Below are 21579 nucleotides of genomic sequence, written 5' to 3' on the forward strand. Positions count from 1 at the left end.
CCGCAAATATTCGACGTCAATAGTTGCTTGGAAGCTCGCATCAGAATCGATTGAAGTTCCTTTGAGTTGGCTGGAGAGTATTATGATTAGACGATGGAGATTTTTCGCTCAAACCAGAAAAGGTTAAGCATAACAAGAAGTTTCGGTGAGTGGGAGAGAGTCGAAACCTGAAGCGAGTTTCGAACAAGTAGTCCGCTGAAAAGATGGACAAGGATAATAATAAGAAGAACGGGGAGGAGGAAGAATAAGAAGGAAGTTCCATCTTCGAAGGGGGAAAAGGAAAGTTCGGATATTTTCAGGAGAAAATCCAGGAGAAGCTAGGTCAGTAGTAAAGACGGAGTCAGATAAGGTCGACAAAATCGACAGCGAGTACCAACGAAGGCACAGATGTCCGCAGTTCTGGTTCAAAAAATTGCCAACACTTTTCCGACAAGTTGGAAGAATGGCCAATGTTTGACAATAGTAACGTGAAGTCGACGAAGGCGTATGACTTTTCCGGCGTGCAAAATTTGGTATGGCTACACAGGCTTGGCTTTTACTCGCACAATGAGCTCATTGAGCAAAAAAAAGTTCATCAAAAATGAGCAACAAAACATCATGGACATGATCAAAACATAAAAAAGATGCTCTTCGTTGCGGGAAAAATTAGGAGCGGCTCTCTTTGAGAGAAACCGTTTGTCTCAATGTGTCTCTTTGAGGAGCATCATTTTTGTTGTTCTTTCCAACTGAACGTACAGAGGAATGAAAGCACACTTCTGTCATACCATCGCTACCACCACAACAGCCTCACACATTCGTACTTTTATGAGACCAGCATGAGAATAGGAACCGTGTATAGCATCCATGAACGGGTAGAAAAGAACACCATTCTAGGTTTACATTAATTATATACTGCTTCTAAGCAACAGGCCGCTTGATGTAGGCAATTCTACATTTATCTTCAAATTAATTGGCTAATTAGTTGGTCGCATAATGAACCAAAGCGGTGGCTATATTCTATAGTTCCTTAAATTTCTGCGCGTGCGTGGCTCAGAAGTGAGGACTTAAGTCGAGGCATCATTCGTGTGATGTGAACCGTTCCGTTAGACCTATAGTCCGTTCCGATAATTATAAATACACTATGAAACAATTGGCAATAGGAATGGCGTTTGATATTTCATGAAAATGTCGATTTCTCTTATAGATTACATCCTACTCTTTCACGTGATGTATTATTTCCGATTTTTTTTTCTTAAAATTAAGAAAACATGAAGCTTTGATTTTTGACCAAAATTTTTTTTTGCGAAAATGGGTCATTTTCATTTTTCTGGTAAACTACCTAGAAAAGATCTTATAACATTTAGTTTAATTTTCTTCACAGATGCATTTTTATGTCTGTCTTGTCACATTATTGACGAGATCTGGTGATAAATAATTTCAATGGCCTTAAAATTCTGAAAAACCCGAAAAATATTTCGAAAATAGAATAATCATCATTAGGACGGATGCGGCTAGAATCAGACGATTTTCAGGTACGGTATATCTTGGGATTCGTTCTGGATACCGGAAGATTCTCACTGATTGAACTATAATTAACTAATAATTAACACAACGCTTGGCCACACCGTCCATAATGTCAAATACCCAGATGAATAGATGAAAACCTCAAACTTTGATCACAACATTGTCCGTCCTTGAAAAATGTAAAATTCAACCTTGAGACACCACGAGTACGTTGGTCCATGTCCCTCTCACCTTACTAACTGTTAATTAGGCCGATACAAATATTTAAAAACAATTATGTCTCCCCCACGGTTTTTTTTTGCCAAAAAATAATATTTTGAGGGGGGAACAAAAAAAAATTGGATAATTTCGAGGATTTTCAAAACATTCTTTAACAAATTCTAGGAGTTTTATTGATTTTTCCTATTTTAATATTTATTTTTTATTAACCCTTTTCGAAAACCAGTGGGACATAATTTAAATGAAATATTTGTAACGGCCTAATAATGATATCGATTGCAAATATTAAAAATCATTCTTGCTCCTAAAAATGCAATATTTAAAAAAATAACTTCCTATCAAGGCAGAGAGGAGCACCGAACTCGGAACTGCGGAAGGATTCGAAGACTCCAAGTCGAGGAACAATGAACGCGCAGATAGAAGCTTTGCCATTTTTTTTAAAACGAGCACGGGACTACCGCCTGCAAACTAAGCTTCCGTTGCAACGTCAAGGGCCATTACAACCCACTGCTTTATTTCGTCAGGTTAGCTGAAGGGTCCTCAGGTTGCAACGTTTACGCAGTGATTTTCCGCATAATGACCGTTATCTTGTACAACTGCATTCGGTGAACACTACGGTATTTATGACTGAAGGATGAACGGATAATGATGTGGACCTCCAGAGTTCCTCGGATTGGAAAAGATTTGCAGTGCGCAATTTTGTTCATCTCCGTAGAGGGGTCTGCACAATATTTTCTAATCATGAGTGCCGACAGGGTCGATAGCTTGAAGCTTTCATGGCGTACGCTACACAGATTCGCGTTGAAGATATTCACCTTAGCGAGTTGGCTGACTAGAGGAGGCAATAGTTGTCAGGGCGAAACTAGGTTGGTCTGCATACGGGCTGACGGGATCAGAGAACGTGAACAATTGAAAAGTCAAATTCCATTCATGTAGGTTGGTCTCGAATCAAGAGCTGCATGATCTCCTGAAGAGCCACTTTACGCTGAAGAAGTCTGGTATTTCCATCGTCTTAATTCCGGGGCCAGGAACAGACAGAAGAGCCATGCAGATTCTGAAGAAGACTATGTTTGTTTTGAAACGGGTTTGTTGTGAAAGGGCGACAATGCCGAATTTCCCGACGGTTACTCTATGGCGGTCGAGCGACTGACGTGTCTGGTGAAACGCCTAAGGAAGGATTCCGAGCTGTATGCCAGAGTTCGTACTATGATCGTACTATGATTCTCGTCAAAGGCTACGCGCACGGAGCGACTGCATCAGAGCAGCAGTGTTTGGTTCGTTCCGCTGAACATCGTCTACAATTCTAGAAAGTAGAAGTATCGTATGGTGAGAGACGCCAGAGCGGAAGTAACAGCAGTGTCACTCGACTCCAAGTTACTGAAGGGTCTGGACATGCCGACTAACTAGCCGAATGTTATCTATAAGTTTCGGGAGTGGGAAGTCGATTTCGGAGCAGATATAAGGAAAATGTCCTACCAGTTTAGAGATGAGGACAAGCGAGCACAAAGATCCCTATCCCGGAACGATCCGTCAGATAATCCGACCGTGTACCTTATGAGCATGGCATTTTTTGGGTCAATGAGTACACCGTGTTCGGCACAATTCTTCAAAAATCTGAACGCGAAGGTGTTTGCGGAAGTGTCCCCGGCGGCAGCGGTTACCATCATAGAAAACCAGTAGATCGACGACTACTTCTGTTACACGGACACGATCGAGGAAGTTATGAAGCGGGCAAAAGAGGTACGTCCACTCTACACAGATAGAAAAATCCACTGAAATTTACACTAAAAATCATGCACATAAATGGAACGCCATTATTAGCGTAATTCCACACAGGATATAGCCTAAATGTATACCATATTTAACGCGAATCGTCATTATTGCATACAAGTTGTAAGCAATCTTGTTAGGAAGAGGACCATTTCGGCGTAGAATAGCGTAAATTTCCGCATGTCAAGTTTTACGCGCTGTTTATTTTTCATTATTTTTTTCTGTGTAGAGGTGGTTCCGAGCTCCGCAGCTGGGTCTCTAGCTGGAAGGTTTCCTGGGGGCCATGGAATTAAGGCGATGGAAATACCAGAGTTCTTCAGCGTGAAGTGTCTCTTCAGGTGATTAATGGAGACAAGTTTTTGTTTTCCACCAAAGTAAGCAACGATCTGATGCCCTTCTTCTCCGGCGAGAATCTGCCAACGAAAAGGATTGTGCTGAGCTGCGTGATAAGCTTTTGGACCAGTTAGGACTGCTGTCACTTTTCACATTTTACGGAAGGCTAATGATCCAAGATTTGTGGAGTAGCGTATGGTAGTGCAATCAGAAGACCGGTGAAGAGTGCGCTGAGTAGATGGAATCTGCATTTCTTGTTACTTTTTCTGTGGCGAACATTCGTTGCAATATGACAGTCTGCAACTGTTCGTGTTTACCCCAGTAACATTTTGGTTTTATACTAGTTTTATAAAGTCATGTAGAGCCAATAATGGTTTACAAGATCGTAATAAAACCAAAAACGATGCTTGGGTATTATGCAAGCCAGGACGCGCGCGTTGCCGCAGCGTACATCCCCATAGAGACAGCCACCGGAAACGAAATGGGTGGGAATTTGTTGTCGTTCCCGCCACTGCAATAATTAGGAACGTAGAGTTCGCGAACGAAGATAGTGTCGCTGAATCGAAATTAGACGGCGGAGCTGTATCTCTGGGGATCGCTTATCTTCTAGGTTCGCTCTAGAGAAAAGAGGAGTAGGAGAAAGATGTTTTTCAAAAATCACTTGATTTCGTCTCATCGAAACGAAAAGTGCGAACCCTTATTGGAGGTAACCACTTTCCTTCGATGGGACTCGAACCCACGACCATCAGTACAGTAGACTGGTGCTTTTAACCAACTAAGCTTGAGCTTGACGACCGACTGGCAAACAGCACACACAACCTCTCACTTAATTAGTACAATTGCTGATGAAGAATGTGCATAGCCACCAGACAATCTTATTACTCACCCTCACTCTAAATGTGGCTTAAGCCGACTAACGTTCACCATTCGCGTTGGACTCCCAGCGCACGTACGGGCCGGAAATTGGAAAGCGACCAGCGGAGTCAGTTTATGGCTCTCATCAACTTCGTTGTGGGTCGCAGAGTGACCTTTCGAGCTCGTGTGTCCGCTAAGACCCGTCTTTAGAGGTAGCTAAACGGAGGGGAGTGAAGTCGCTAGTTAGTGAGGTTAGTGAAGCCGGGTCGTAAGGGAAAGTGGGCTACTAGCTCTAAGGAAACGGTATTCCGGACGCTCTCGATGGTCAAAAATCGAAAATCTTCCGTACAGCCGCCACTGCCTCCGCACCTTTAATTTTGCACACCAGCTCACACCGCCATCGCGAGGGGCAGCGATCGCACACCAGTAAGCCGCCGGTAGCTCGACGCTCCGTAGGGGCCGTCCAGAAACCACGTGGTCATATATGGGGGGAGGGGGGGGTTTGGAAAATGACCACGATAAGCCACATGGGGGGAGGGGGGTGTTGCTCTCGAACCACGTGGTTTTTTTTTACACGAAAAACTTTTGGTGAATAACAATAACGGTGTAAAAAATACAAATCATTGAAATTTAATTATTTAATCATTAAACGCAAAGCGCATCTAAGAGCCGATGCCCACGTAGCGTCTTTTCAACTCAGCGTTAAAAAGACGTAGGTGTGCATCGAGAAAAATCGATAACGCAGCGTCGGTCGCAACGCCGATGCATATTTGCATTATTTGACCATCTTAGCCTAAGATCCTATATCCATACAAAAATAAACGAAAAAACAGGTTGCGATTCAGTCTCAATTTCCACCAAAAAAAATTGAAAAGGAAAATGGAAAAATATTTTTAAAAATTCCGCCGCAGATGGTTTTTGACATCACGCCGCCGACACTTTTGCATCAGCGGACTGCAGCTACAATTTTGAAAAATGTTCATGTTTTTAAAATAATCCAAGAAAAAATCTTAAGAAGAAAAAAATGAAAAGAATTTCTTGTGGATATTCAGGAAAAATCAAGTAAAGAAATTTCCTGTAAAAACTTTTAATTTTTTGAGGAATTCCTACTGGAAATGCTTCAAAAGTACAACCTTTACAAGTACTACAAAAGTACAATTTTTTCGTTATTTCCACTTGTAAAAAACATCGGAATTTCCTCGGGAAATTCATTATTGGTGTTTCAGATGAACTTTTTTCGATTTTCTACTGGAAAATCTTAGGAATTTCCATCGGAAATATTTTGGCATATTCCGAATAATTTCTTTTGGAAATTAAAAAAAACTGCTGAAAATTTCTAAGAACTTCTTTTGTAAAACGAAAAAACATTCCATTGGCAATTTAGAAGAATTTCCTTTGAAGATTCATTAAAGTTGCCCAGGATTTTGAAAAAAATCTTTAGAGATTCTGTAAAAAAGAGAGCTGGATTTTTTTTCTTATTTATACTGGAAATTCTTCGGAATTTGATGTTTATTGGAATTTTCATCGTAAAAAAGCATTTCGGATCCTTCTACGGATTCTTCTAGTTCTTCAAAATTTCTACCGAACATTTTTCGGAACTCTTCCACAGAATTTCGGAAAAAAAAATGTCGTTGAAATTCTAAAGATTTTCCAGGGAGACTCCGAAGAATTTTTTATCAATATTCCGAAGGGCTTCCCTTGCAACTCCAGAATAATTATTCTTGAAAATTAAGAAGATCTTGTAATTTAAAATTAATCCAAGCAATAAATGTAGGCAATAATTTAGGCTTAAGAAGCCTAGTTTGGATAATTGATCGAAAAAATTAATAATGCACCTAAATGTTCTAAATGCACAAAATTCTAGTAGTGCGCATGAAAAAGGTTATGACATAGAGAAGCTTGCATTTAAAAAATCAACATGAAATTCCAAATAAAATGCTTTTTTAAATTCATAAAAGGGTCTTAGAACTAAGGAGATTCCTGCGATATGAAAAAAGTGGCAGTGTTCCAGAAAAAAACACTCCAATTCCTAAAACAATCTAGGTTAAAAATAGTGTTATAATAACGATTGAAACTTAAATTCCAAAACAAATCTCAACAACCCTTTCAGGAATGATGGGTCATATATGCCATGCGTTTTAAATTGTCTATAAAATCACAAAAGAGAGCTAGGCCACCATTTTCTTCAGTAAAATTGTTCATCTAGATATTGGCTTTACAGAAAAAATATGGGAGCTCAAATTTGACTGACCATGAAAATTCAGATATCTAAAACTTAAATGAAGCTTAAATGTTTGAATCATTCTGAACAGATGGGTGGTCAGATAAGATGGGTCATCCTGAACGTTAAGCCAATGATTAATATTCAGGAATACAAGATGCTCAAGGTACTTCAAAATGCTCTCAAGTTCAGCCCACGAATCTACCAGATCAATCAAGACATTTGCAATGTTCTCATCATCGGTATATACCCAATCCGATGAAATAAGCATATGATCCTAATTTCCAATAACATGAGATCCAAGCAGTGATGGAAAATGTCAAAAAATGTCATGGCCTTACTATTACTAATTTCTTAATAACTTTTTTTTAAAGTAATTCACAGTTCGGACTTTTTGATTAACATGTAGTACTTAAAGGGTCCTAGAACTTTGTCGAACAGATCATTGTTCTAAATACAAATTGAGACCCATGAGAGCGAGATTAAAAAAATGTCACGGAATGTCATGACATTAATGTCATTCGACACTAATTCGGGTCTCACGCCTCCAATATCATATTTAGAGAAATTACCTATCAGAAAAAGTTTTCAGGTCCTTTAAGGGCTACATGTTTATAAGGAAAACATAATTGTAAATGACTTGTGAGAAAAGTTATTGGCAAGTTAGTCCCATGACATCGATATGACATTTCCCGTCACTGGATCCAAGAGACAAGGTACCCAAAATTATCTTGAGTCAACATCAAGTTGCACAATGACTATGAGGTTTGTCCGCAAACTGTTTTTGTAGGGCCTTAGAAGCACTGGGATCACGGACTTGAATGATCAAGTAGTTCAAACATTACGACTTCCAGGACGTTTTGTATAACCTAAAAGGTCTGTCTACTACTGTATAAATAATAATTGAAGTCATATCAACCCAATGAACCTACTGGGATATTATATCATACATCATTCATAAATTAGTTAATTGGATAAATCGAATGATCCGAACTCCAAAATAATAATTGGTCTATAATACATTCATTTCTCTATGAGTCGCTTATGAAAGGACCATTGACTGAAGCATATTCGAGATGTGGAATAGAAGGTCCTTGGAAAATTATTCCAAAGAGCCATCAGAGTGACCGATAAAATATTTTTAGTATGGCATCATTGGCTTCCACGAGTCGATATCAAAATAAAATTTCAATGAAGAATTAGAAATTTTGAGAGATGAGCCATAATAAAATAGGAAATTGCCGATACACACAATAATAATAAATTAGCACTTGTAAAAGCAAAAATTGCAATTATGAAATAAGAATTTTCCATAAAGAAATCAAAATGTTCAACGAAAAAATACAAAATTTTCATGAATAAATCAATATTAGCAATGAACAATTAAAAAAAAATATTTTATAATTATTTATTTCTAATATTGATGATTCTGAAAACAATACTGAAATTTGTACAAGACTGCTTCTCAAAAGAAACAACAGTAGGAGGTTTTATTTGCATCTCTAAGATTACATATTAAGTTTGCTGAGGTTAAAATCTTAAAAATTATTTAAAAAGAAATTAAAAATATAGGGATATTTTGGAAAATTTCTAAACCATTATAAATTTTTCTCGAATTTTTTATAAGATATTCGCGAGTCCACATTTTTTTTGTATCCTCCTGCTGCATTGAAGGTGTCATCAAAATTTTCGACTTCATGAAAATTTATAATTTCCATGCTGGGTTTAGTTTGATTTTGAATCAATTGAAATTGTCCATCTTCAAAATTGATCGGATTAACCATATGTTTTAGTTACATAAGGTTTTTTTTAAATTTTTGTACTTGAAAAAAACCACGTGGTCATAGGGGGGGGGGGAGGGGGGTCTGCCAAATGACCACGATAAGCCACATGGGGAGAGGGGGGGGGTTGAAAATCTTCAAAAATATGACCACGTGGTTTCTGGATGGTCCCTAGGCAACGACGTCGCCAGCTCGGTCGGACGAATCATCGTTATCCCCGACATCGGACCGGAAAGTCATCCGTATTCGGAAGGCCGCCGGAATCCCTCCTTTCTACAAACATCCTGCGCAGGCTGTGGAAACATTGTAATCATGACCATGAAAGTTTCCCAGGTTTAGCCCGAGTAGTTTATTGTTCAACTCGAATGAACAAGTTTATTCAAATAAAAGTTGAATTAGAAGTTCAGGATGCAAAGAATAAATTGTTCTTGTACGTTTTTGATCAGTTCGTTGGTAGATTGGTTACATCAGACTTCTATTTCTCTTCGGTAAGTAAGTATTGAGAACGAGCTTAAGCGAGTAGGAGGGGCATCTAGGGATAGTTAAGTTTTCAGTGATTTGGCAGGTGTTTTGAATTATTCAGCCAGCAACCGTTCGAGGATTTCCGCTGAGGAATTTTCTCAGGCGTATCAGCAGACTGGTGGTACGCGAGAGTGGCGCTAAAGCCACCGAAGTTAATAAAACCCTCATACGATACGATTTTGCGAACGGTTACAATTTAGACATCCGAAAAAAAAGTCCAGGTCATGTTAGGTCCCCAGTTCCTCGAAAGTGATATCGTATGCGGAGTGCACTCGAGTGGTGCACATTTATGCCAGCTTGAACGACATCTTCGTCCATGTTACTGATCTCTCCTGCAAGGATACCATTCCTCGTGTGACCATTGTAATGAATGTCAAGGTCAAGGTCAAGGACGTCGTTAAGAAATGCAAGTCGCTTGGAATCACCGCAAGCTGCGTCCCACCGAAGGTTAACACACCAAGGCCGCCGATGCCTAGTCCGCTCTGCGTGCCCTGGCCCATTTGTAGCATCGAATATGTTATTATAATCCATCGGATTCCACTTGCCGGAAGGGAGGCTGTCGCGGTCGTCGTCTGTAAAGTGGTTGCTGCTAATGCATTGTGGTCCCTTCGTGTGAGTATTTGCGTTTCACATTAGAAGGCATGTTCGCGAAAGAGAAAGTGCGGAGATTGATCGTATTCAAAAAGTTTGTTAAATGAGTTTTGATGAAATTTTAAAAAATAAAACAGAGTAAGGTTAGAAACAAATTGAGTGCGATTGGCTTCACCGAAGAAGGCCATCACAGAATCCACCTTAGAAAGAGGAAATTACGGGAAGAAAACTACAAATTCTCAAAATTTTGTTGATTTTCCAAAGCCGTGCTCAATTGACGGTTTGCAATAGCTTTTATTGAGTTCAAGTATAACGAATCACTATGCTAATTACATTTACATACGAGTGCGATGATTGAAATTAGCAAATACAGTGATCTTAGCTTAGTAACATTCTTTGATATTAATTCGGCAATGTGCCGGCAATCTCAATCATAACTTTTCCATAAACTACCACCGTAGTACCGATCATCACTTCGTTGATGTTGACGATTATGACACTCGATATCTCTTTATTCCATCGTGTGCTCCAATTACCCAACCACCGTGATCGGAAAAGCAAAAGTTAGGCATCCAGTCAACAAACCCCCTGTCAATTCTGCGGTTAGCCACGTCAAACCGACCACCCTTCCCCGCGTTTCGGCGCGGCCGCTCCGCCTGACTTGCTACCGAAAGTATTTACTACCCTGCAGATAAAAAGCAGATGATTTATTGTTGAAAATTAGAGCCTTACTTCCGGTCGTAAATCAGCGGATGAGGTTGTTTGTTGGCAGTCTGCTGCTGTTGAAATTAGTTACCGATTTCCGGCGCCAAACAATGTGCAAACCGACTGGCACGCGGACAAACAACAAAATACTAGAATTAGGGCAAGCGGGTGGGGGATTGTTTGCTATTAGAGCACAATAACAATAGAGTTTCCACCTCCCCGTGAGAGGTGGGCAACGTAATTCGAAACGCTTCTAACTCGTTGAGTTTAGTTTGGTTGCCAGAACTACTCACCGTCGTCGCTACCGAAACCTGACGCATGATAAATTACCATCCATCTCCATCCGTATCCTTGGTTAGATTATGGTTAGAAGTTACGTCTTTACTCCCACCACAATCTCACACACGGCCGTACAGTTAGTTCTTCGAATGCGGCGAAATTCTGGCGGATCTCAAAACTGACCTATTTTGACCCACAGGTCCACGCTTGGAACGTAATCAAAACTACCTTAGGGTTAGAGGTAACTTGACCGATACCCTCCGTCAGTCCCACAATGCGAAGAACTACTGTACCCACCACCACCACATCACAAGAGAGCACAGGTTTCATTAGGAGCCATCTGAGCATACTTACATTCGACCACGATTGTGATATTAATCATCGCCGAGCCCTGAGAGTTGACGGCTTCGCACGTGTAGATTCCGGCGTCGTTCCGCGTTAGCTTGGTGATGTTGAGGATCGGTCCCTCGGAAACGATTCGTTGGACACCTGTAACAAGGGCAAAAACAATACGGACAACAGCGCGCGCGGTTGACCCCGGGGCGGGAAAAAGAGAGGGAGAAAATGAATTAATCGAGTGTGATTAGACCGGCCTAATGGGGTTCCATTGTTCATTTGCTGCCCCCGTGCTATAGGTTGGTTGCGTTCATAACCGCCCGGCATCGCAATGGCACACAATCGCGCAAAATAGCAAACGACACCCACGCACACATGGCGAGTTGTTGCCACCGGATGGCAGTCAGTCAGATGGAGTGCACTTACCTGGCGATTGAATCGGGAGGCCTTCCTTGGTCCAGGTGTATGCAATCGACATGGGATTACCGTTGGCCACCATGCCAACCGTAAGTGGTTCGCCTTCGAAGCCGACAACCGTTGACGAGGGCGGTGGCGAAAATTTCGGCGGATCTGATCGAAAGGTGAAACAGTGGGTATGTTAAGTTGGGGCGGGATGTCAATGATTGGCGGAATTAGGTGCTTTTGATTGATGGCTTCCCAGAAGGTGCAAGTTTCCTGGATGTGCTTCCATTTCGGGAATTGATGGGTTGTTTTAGTTGCACAGTTAGAGGCCTCGTGTTTATCGGCTCGAGTGAGCTGCTGATGTATCGATTGGCGGCTAACCCATTTCAAAGGCCGTTTCCTACACGTGTTGAACGGATTCCTGTTTGCGTCAATTTGCGGTTGAACCATTTAGGATGAATGATACAGGAAACATCAAATAACTTCTGATAACTCACAGATTTATGATGATGTTTTGGGCGAATTATCTATTCGTGTTAACCAATATGTTTATCAAGTTCAGGCAGAAAGCCTCACACCGGTGTCAATCAAGAAATCGTTATTGTTTTGGCAGCTTTTCCAATGCACGTCCATTGCAACTTTTCAGTAGTGAGCTTTGAGGGAAACTGTTTATACTGTGAGATATTGTGAATCGAAGGCGAAGAAAGTTAATAATTGGTACCGCAGTTCGGCTCAAATTGAATAGTGGAGAAAATTTTATCACTTTTCATAACTATAATTTTTTTCATGAGCTTTTCATTACAATGTTGAAACTATAAAATTTACATATTTTCTATCATTTTTTTTTGACGTAGAACTACGTCTGTGTTTTCTATATTGGGGTACACTTTACGATTGCAAAAAAATTAAAATCGTCACGAAAATATGATAGACTTCGATCGTTAATATCTCAGCCGTTTCTCGATGTATTTTCAATTTTCTTGGACCATTCGATCAAGGAAGAGTCAACGCTTCATACCTGATGTACACTGAAGTCGTTTGTTACGTGGTAATTTTTACAGGAATCGTTTTTTATGCGATTTTTTTTCACGCGAGTTTCTGGATTTCCGCGGTTCCTTCAGACATACTTACGGGATTTACGCGTTTTTTTACGATGCTTTAATTTACGCGGCCCATATCTTCCGCGTAAAAACCGACTCAGGTGTGTTACAATATCTATGTATAATAATATTTACTATTAAAACTTGCTAACAGTTCAGCGCTTGGTTTCGGTGAATCAGTCAATCTCGTAAGTGCATCGCAAGCTTCTTCTTCCATAACACTACATTCCAACTAGAACTTGGCCTGCTTTTCCACTTAGTAATTTATTAGCATTTCTTTAGTTATTCATTACAAGTTTTTTATGTCCACCATTGCACGGTTTTTAGCTGGTGTAGTTCGTTTATGCTAACTTAAACGTGCGTTTTCCTTGGAAAGCTTGGAGGCGTTTGACGGTAGCTTCTTGCTTACGTCTGTTGATGCCAGTAGAGGGGCTCGGAATCTTCTTCGCTGTTGCAGTGAATGCGTTCTGGTAAACTTTCTTTGGCTCGTTTTGCTGATTCGTATGTGTCTGCCGGAGTAAATGCTAAGTCCGACGCAATTCACGTGAAGGAATAATTATTATTATCAATAACGCCGTTGACAGCCCAGCTTTCGCAATGGGTTTTTCTGTAATGAGCCACCAGGGGTTTAGACTGACTTAGCGACGGGTGGTAAGTCTCTGTAGCAGTTTGCGTCGGTGATGGTTGCAGCTGTACACTATCAGCCAGGCTTGTGCTTTTCAAATTGTGTAATCGATTATCATTTAAAATGAGGGGGTCAAACGCAAAGGGGTGTTCAGTTCAAAAAATTACTAATTTTTAGCGAATTTTCACATTTTTTTTAAACATCGTACAATCTATATCAACATATTGCCGCAAAGCTTGAGAACCAAAGCATTTTTTGCTGTAGTCAACTCAATTTCGACCAAAATGTCACTTACACCCCTCTGCTTCTAACCCCCTCAAATAATGTAAACCTAATTAATATCAATTTAATGTCAACAATGAAGTTCAATCGGATGTTTGGCATTGTTACCAATGCTTCGAATCGAGATACAATTATCGAATGATTCTTACTCTCTAGCGAGTTTTTATCAATTGGTAATTTGGATATGTGAACGCTTGAGAGTGTTGTTCATCCTCGAATATTTGAAAATTTTATTTTTATCCTCATTTTCAAATGTTGGTCCAAAAATTATATACATCACCAGTTATGCTTGTTTGGTATGCATTCACCTTAAATAGATATGATACCTATCGCTTATAGCATCCCACCACGTGTTGGCTTCATTCACGACGAGCGCCCCTAAAGGACACTCTCATATGACGATGGTTGACAACGAAGTAGGCGAGGCGCGAAACACGCTCGCCCAGCATCTCTATCGTAACCGTCAACGGAAGCACACGTTTGAGTAAGTAATTCGCCGTCACTTTGATACGGCAGCAAAGCAAATGGCCGATCCCACAATGCTCACTCAATCTCAGGAGCATAGGATAAACATCGAAAGCAGATTCAGGCTGGGCTTGAAAAACGCTTGCTTTGGTCTCATCGCACAGAATAGTCGAAAGCCTGTACATTACATACAGCTACGTAGTTCAACGTCACTTTTGCGTACAACCCGATTGGGCTGAACCTTTGAGTTTTTACTACGAATGACATTTGATATGAGATATGTACTTATCGTTCTATTCGGCGGTTTATTATTATAATACGAATAGAATAGACCTTGTTTTGGGCTTTTGCTTTTCAAGCCCAATCGGAGCATATCTGATAGAAAGAAGCTTTTAGTAATTAGCTTTCGATCACATCGTTGTAAATTTCACACCATCGCCAAGGTTTTGATCAAGGGATGGGATCTTCTTCTGAGCTAGATCGAAACATCGTCAATGAAGCAAAATTCGCAAGACTATTATTCGTTACTGAATGCCATTCTGAAAATTAATCCACAAAAAACACAGATGACCCAAGTGTCATTTAGTTGGTAAAAAATTAGCAGTGCGAAGTGTGTAGTAAGACGTCTAACGTCTCACTGTAAAAAGTGAGTTGTGAGCGCGAAGTGAGTTGTGAGACGTCCCGCTAACCACTTCGCACGCACTACTACTCTTCACAGTGAGAAGTGAGAGATGAGGTGTGTGTGTGTGTGTGACGTTGAATAACAGAAGTGTTGAAGCTTTCAAAATAATACATCTAAATTGCAAGTGGTTGACTAAACCACATCATGTGGCTTTTTCACTGTGCTGTAATATTTTGCCCATAAAAGTTCACAAAACATGTTCATATCTATTTATTTGCTTGGGAAGTTTATGATGGACAAATCTCGAAAAACGAGTTTTTCCCATTGGTCCGTCAGAGTGCTCTTCAAAATTGGCAAATGATAGGACGGTGGTTATTCTTCATAATTCCTAATGTTTCTGGGTTTTCGTGTACCACCAAGCTCTTGCCATCCGTAAGACGTCCTCTGTCGAACCAATATTGAGCACGATGCGACGCAAAACCGTTGCCTACGTCAAAAGCAGCTGAGATAACCTAAACCCAAATCTTTACCCCGTCCGTTCAGAATGAACTAATTTTTAACCTTGAGTCACTATTTTTTAACACGTTCATTTATTTGGCAGGCTCAGTCGTGTGTTACACTTTGCGCAGCCGCAATTCTTAAGTATGATATATTTATAATTTTATCATCTTATCATTAACAGTTAGTAGCAGGGGACCGTAACGTGTTAAAAAATATGTATTCGCTTATTCAATATGGATTGTCCTCCGAATTCACAGCTAAACAAGATTGTCCAAAGCACCAAACAATGTGCCCATAGTAGAATTTGGTTCGCTGAATCCGAATTTTTGCTCTAACAAGTCGAGGTTTTGAGATACACTTAGGTTAATGTCGTAATATTAATGGTTTTACCACCGTTGCCGCCGTTAACCCTATAAAAAGAATAACTAGTCAATCAAGGTCCAAAATAGTCCACACAGATCTTATTTGACGAGAACCAAAGTACAATTGTTATTTCTGCATATGGTCATTATTGCAGGAGCATATCGTTAAAACTTAAGCAATACATCAGTTACCTGAGTATATGGACGGTTGATCCACTATTTATTTTAATGTTTATTCTGTAGAAAAATTCTCAAAAATTACATAATAACAGCACGAATGAGAAAATTTCCGATGATGTAACAAAAAGTTTCAACTCCGTGCTCCGTGCGCTGGAATACAGTTAATGAGTCAATGTGGCTTGAATGATCTGGTAGGGGATTTAAATTTGTTCAAACTTTCCTGATCATGGTGTTCGCCTTACATTCTACCATAGAGAAGGCACCAAGATTATGAAAACTTCTTTTGTGAGGAAAATGGATTGTTTTTATTTTGGGTTTCGGCAAGCCACCAAAAAATAATTAGATTTTTGCTGCAGACTATTCAATCAAATGTCACGTTTTGACAGTTAATTCATGTATTTTCTGTCAAAACCTACCGAATATCGGCCATGACTCGCCATATGCAACCGCGCTAAGGTGAAGGTGGGTTGAGTACCAAAACAAAGCTTTGAAAGTATTGGTACAATAAAAACTGTCATATACTGTAGTAGTATTGGTGTCGTATTTATAAAAAAAAAACAAAGAATATTAGTAGGGTGGTTCAAAAAACTACCCAGCTCCACCACGCTCATTCGATTCCGTCGCACGCTCCGTGTGTCCTCCAAAAACCGTTTTGAACAAAAACTGGTTGAACACTAGCCGGCTCAAGTTTGTATGAAAACTAGTATGAGAAACTAAACCTTTCATTACACTGTCATACAAACCTGAAACGACCTGTGCACGGTAAGCCTCTATTCAAACCAACCCAAACCTGACCCAAACCATCGGATGACACCCAAATTAATGAATCATAATCGAATGAGCACGGCGGAGCAAAATCATTTTTTGAACCACTCTATGTATCAGTTTGCTGCTGCCGCTGCCGGTGTTTACTTTCGCTCCGCGGTCAGTTTTTAATCGTTTTTTCGGGCAAAAATAGCAGTTTATATTAAGTTTTCGGTTCAAACGAGTGACTGATTTCAAAAAGTGATGTTTAATTTGCATTCTATCAACATTTCGGGCAGCCCATGTGCGGAGAAGTGAGTAAAAACTTGATTTTTCGATGCCCTTTGAGAAGTAGTGAAGTGCAGTGACAAGCCCACAGAAACGCGAACGGCTATCAAATTGGCACGAAACTGCTGATTTACGATAAAATTCGAGCCGAAATTCATAGGACTTTTTGAAGAAACATGTTCATTATCACGGGAAGTGAATAAATATGCTGTGAACAGGTTAGTAATTTGAATATTATACTTTTGTTCGATGCAGTTCGATGCATTCGAATGTTGGTGGGAGAGGAGTGCGGGAGGTGTGGGGTTGACCCGTGGAAGGTCCGGTGCCATATTGACTGCCATCGTGGTATTCTTCCAACTATGTCCCTAACGCGGCATAATTTGAATTGAGCATCAGTAGGCCATGAGTTAGAACACGTTTGCAAAGCAACCCGTTTTTTTCCCTGATTAGATACGGACGACACGTACATAAGTACTACTTTGTCCTCCATAGTTACCTAATGTCAGACCGCATCGTGCTTTCGTGCTGTGCGGTTCTTTCTCTCTTTGCGGAAGGAAGTTTTTAATACTACCCGAAGCTATTTTAATTTCAACGGTGCTTCTTAGCGCTATTTGTACCCACTGATCCCGTTACGATCTTTGCAAGGACCCGTGCCTTCGTTTTACGTTGGACCCGTTTGCGGAAGTAAAATTCCGGCAAGCGGTGGTAATCCTGCAGGGACACCGTTCTGGGAAAAAACCTCTTAGAAGGTCACGTCTCCACGCCCAGCAATGAGCATTAATAAAAACAAGAGGAAGGGGGAGTCTCTGAATTCTCCACTTCCTTCAAAGAAACAAGGTTTCAAGACCGTCCTGCCCAAGCGCGGAAAAAATAGAAGGAAGCTGGAGACTTCAGATATTCCTTCTAAATCTAACGTAGACATTATTTCTTCTCCTATCGAACTGAGCAATCAGTTCGATTTGATTAATAACGAATTTGAGGAAATCGAATCTTCCTCTAGCCCAGGTGATTCGATTCATGCGAAGAAACAACGGATTCCGCCAATTGTGGTATCTGTTGCCGAGTTTTCTGGCTTTCGGAATGAAATCTTGAGTAACCTTCAGGGGATCAAGGTTTCATTTCAGATTGCTAGGAAGGGTGACTGCCGCGTTTTGCCGGGATCCTTTGACGATCGCAAACGTCTTCTTCAGTATTTAACTGAGAAGCGCCATAAATTCTTCACATACGACGACAAAACTGAGCGATTGTTCAAAGTAGTCTTGAAAGGTCTCCCCAGTGATGATAAATCACTGGATGAGATTAAAATTGAAATTTCTCAATTACTTGGATTTGCGCCAGTCCAAGTAATTAAGATGAAAAAGAAATCCCACTCTGGTACTTCCCAAAGGGGCATTACTCAAGAATTTTATTTAGTTCATTTTAACAAAAGTGAACTAAATAATATGAAAAGTTTGGAAAAGGCCTGTATTATGTCTCATGTCCGTGTTACATGGGAACATTTCCGCAGGCCTGGGGGAAATTTCCAAAACCCCACCCAGTGCCGTAAGTGCCAGAAGTGGGGTCATGGAACCAGACATTGTCACATGGATGCTAAATGCATGATTTGTGGTGGAACCTCTCACGCCAAGGACGCATGTCCTGTGAGAGAAGATTCCAATAAATTTAAGTGCGCAAATTGTGGGGGCAATCATAAATCCAATTTCTGGGAATGCCCTTCACGCAAAAAAATTTTGAATTCCCGTGCAAAATTGATGACGGGAAATTCCAATCGGATCCCAGATTCGACGGGTAGAAATTTCGAAACCGGTTACCGGTCGAGCAATTCATACCCACCACAATTCACAAACAAATTTTGCCGCTCGTCAACGGGTAGCAAGCACTTCAGTATATTCCAATTTTTCCAATGTACCTACGTATGCAAACATCGCTGCTGGTAGACAAAATTTCTCATCTCAAAATGAGGTTTATACCCATGTCCCAACGGAAAATAACGGTCATGTTGCCGATTCAGGTAGCATGACTGCTTCCGATTTTGATTTTTTAACTGAACAATTGCATCACATGATTGATGCAATGTTCAAAGCAAATACCATTCCTGAAGCTGTTCAGGTTGGTATAAAGTACACACAAAAAATTGTTATCGGACTCCGTTTCAATGGATCCAAATAATTGTGTGAAAGTTCTAAATTGGAATGCCCGCTCTCTAAAGGGTAAGGAAGATGAATTATTCAACTTCCTTTCAGTTCATAATGTGCATATTGCCATTATAACTGAAACGTATTTAAAACCAGGACTCTCAATTAAAAGAGATCCAAACTATTTTATCTACAGAAATGATCGTCTTGACAGCGCCTGTGGTGGGGTCGCCATCGTCATTAATAGATGTATCAAACATAAATTATTTTCTTCGTTCAAAACCAAAGTTTTTGAAACCTTGGGAGTTTCTATTGAAACAAATTTTGGACAATTTTCCTTCATTGCAGCCTATTTGCCTTTTCAATGCAATGGGCAGCAAAAGAATTTGTTAAAAGCTGATCTTCAAATTCTGACTCGCAACAAATCAAAATTCTTCGTAATTGGTGACTTCAATGCCAAACACCGTTCATGGAATAATGCTCAAAGCAATTCCAACGGCAAAATTTTATTTGAAGATTGTTCTGCGGGATATTATACTATTCAATATCCCAATGGCCCTACTTGTTTTTCTTCCAGTCGAAATCCTTCTACAATTGATTTAGTTTTAACGGATTCAAGTCAGCTGTGTGGCCAATTGGTAACTCATGCTGACTTTGACTCTGATCACCTTCCTGTGACATTTGAAATCTCACAAGAAGCCATTTGTAATCCAATCAGCTCTACTTTTAATTATCATAGAGCTGATTGGGATTTATATAAAACATATATCGATAGGAATTTTGATGTTAATATTCCTTTGGATACCAAAAGTGATATTGACAATGCGCTCGTATCTTTGACAAATTTAATTGTCGAAGCCAGAGGCATTGCAATTCCTAAATGCGAAATTAAATTCAACTCCATTATTATTGACGACGATCTTCAGCTACTGATCCGTCTTAAAAATGTGAGGCGAAGGCAATACCAAAGAACTCGCGATCCCGCTTTGAAAGTTATTTGGCGAGATTTGCAAAATGAAATTAAAAAACGTTTCGCTATTCTGAGAAATACCAACTTTGAGAATAATGTCTCGAAGTTGGATCCCAGTTCGAAACCCTTTTGGAAATTAACGAAAATTCTTAAAAAAAACCTCAAAAGCCAATCCCAGCGCTTAAAGAGGAAAATAAAATTTTATTAACAAATGGCGAAAAGGCTCAAAAACTTGCTCAGCAGTTCGAGAGTGCCCATAATTTTAGTTTAATTAGGTCTCACTATTCCAATTGAGGATCAGGTTACACGGAGATTCGAAGACATTCTCACTCAAGAGAATGTTTTGACCCTTCGTTGGGAACTAATTTGGATGAAGTAAGATCTATTACTAGAAAATTTAAAAATATGAAAGCCAGGGTGATGGTAGTATTTTCTACATACTTATCAAAAAACTTCCTGAGAGCTCTTTATCCTTTTTGGTTAATTTATTTAACAAATGTTTTCAATTGGCATACTTCCCAGATAAATGGAAAAACGCCAAAGTTGTTCCAATTTTGAAGCCGGACAAAAATCCAGCTGAGGCTTCTAGTTATCGCCCAATCAGCTTGCTCTCTTCAATAAGCAAACTGTTTGAAAAGATTATTTTAAATAGAATGATGGTTCATATTAATGACAATTCTATTTTTGCTGATGAGCAATTTGGTTTTCGCCATGGGCATTCAACCACTCATCAGTTATTAAGAGTTACGAACTTAATTCGGCTCAACAAATCTGAAGGATATTCTACTGGAGTTGCTCTTCTTGATATAGAGCAAGCATTTGACAGTGTCTGGCATGAAGGTTTGATTGTAAAATTGATGAATTTTAATTTTCCTCTGTACATTATTAAACTGATCCAAAATTATTTATCAGATCGCTCACTGCAGGTAAACTATCAGAATTCTAAATCTGATAGATTACCTGTTAGACTAGTGTTCCCAAGGCAGCATACTGGGGCCCATATTATATAACATTTTTACTTCTGACTTACCTGATTTACCACCAGGGTGTCAAAAATCTTTGTTTGCAGATGACACAGGTCTCTCAGCCAAAGGGCGTAGCCTTCGTGTCATTTGTAGTAGATTGCAAACAAGTTTGGATATTTTCTCCACTTACTTGCAAAAATGGAAAATTTCCCCGAATGCTTCCAAAACTCAGCTTATAATTTTCCCACACAAGCCGAGAGCTTCTTATTTGAAACCTTCTAGCAGACATATTGTCACTATGAATGGGGTTCCAATTAATTGGTCTAGCGAAGCTAAATATTTAGGACTTCTGCTAGATCAAAAATTAACTTTTAAAAATCACATTGAAGGCCTTCAAGCCAAATGTAACAAATATATTAAGTGTCTATATCCACTTATAAACAGAAAATCAAAACTTTGTCTTAAGAACAAACTTTTGATTTACAAACAAATTTTTAGACCAGCCATGTTGTATGCTGTGCCAATATGGACTAGTTGCTGCAATACCAGAAAGAAGGCACTTCAGAGAATTCAAAATAAAATTTTGAAAATGATTCTGAAGTTGCCTCCGTGGTATAGTACCAATGAACTTCATAGAATTTCTAATATTGAGACATTGCAACAAACGTCCAACAAAATAATTTCGAATTTTAGACAAAAATCGTTGCAATCTTCTATTGCAACGATTAACTCCTTGTACCTTTAGTGTAAAGTAGGTTAAGTTTAGTTTAAGTAGAAAACATTGTAATTCCTACATGGTTTAATTCAACCAGAGGAAATATCC

General features: G+C 39.7%; 1 protein-coding gene across 11 annotated transcripts in view; it reads right to left on the reverse strand.

The window, feature by feature from the left end:
• LOC134226251 (nephrin) overlaps positions 1 to 21579 on the reverse strand; it is a 1334188-nt gene that overhangs the window by 73519 nt on the left and 1239090 nt on the right. For all 11 annotated transcript variants that reach the window (XM_062706895.1, XM_062706896.1, XM_062706904.1 and 8 more), the window contains 2 exons: positions 11542 to 11685; positions 11134 to 11268 (listed from right to left, as the gene is read on the reverse strand). In XM_062706895.1, the coding sequence (XP_062562879.1) occupies positions 11134 to 11268; positions 11542 to 11685 (279 nt within the window). The remainder of the gene's footprint in view (positions 1 to 11133; positions 11269 to 11541; positions 11686 to 21579) is intronic.

The sequence above is a fragment of the Armigeres subalbatus genome, chromosome 3 (assembly GCF_024139115.2).
Source record: "Armigeres subalbatus isolate Guangzhou_Male chromosome 3, GZ_Asu_2, whole genome shotgun sequence".
NCBI lineage: Eukaryota > Metazoa > Arthropoda > Insecta > Diptera > Culicidae > Armigeres > Armigeres subalbatus.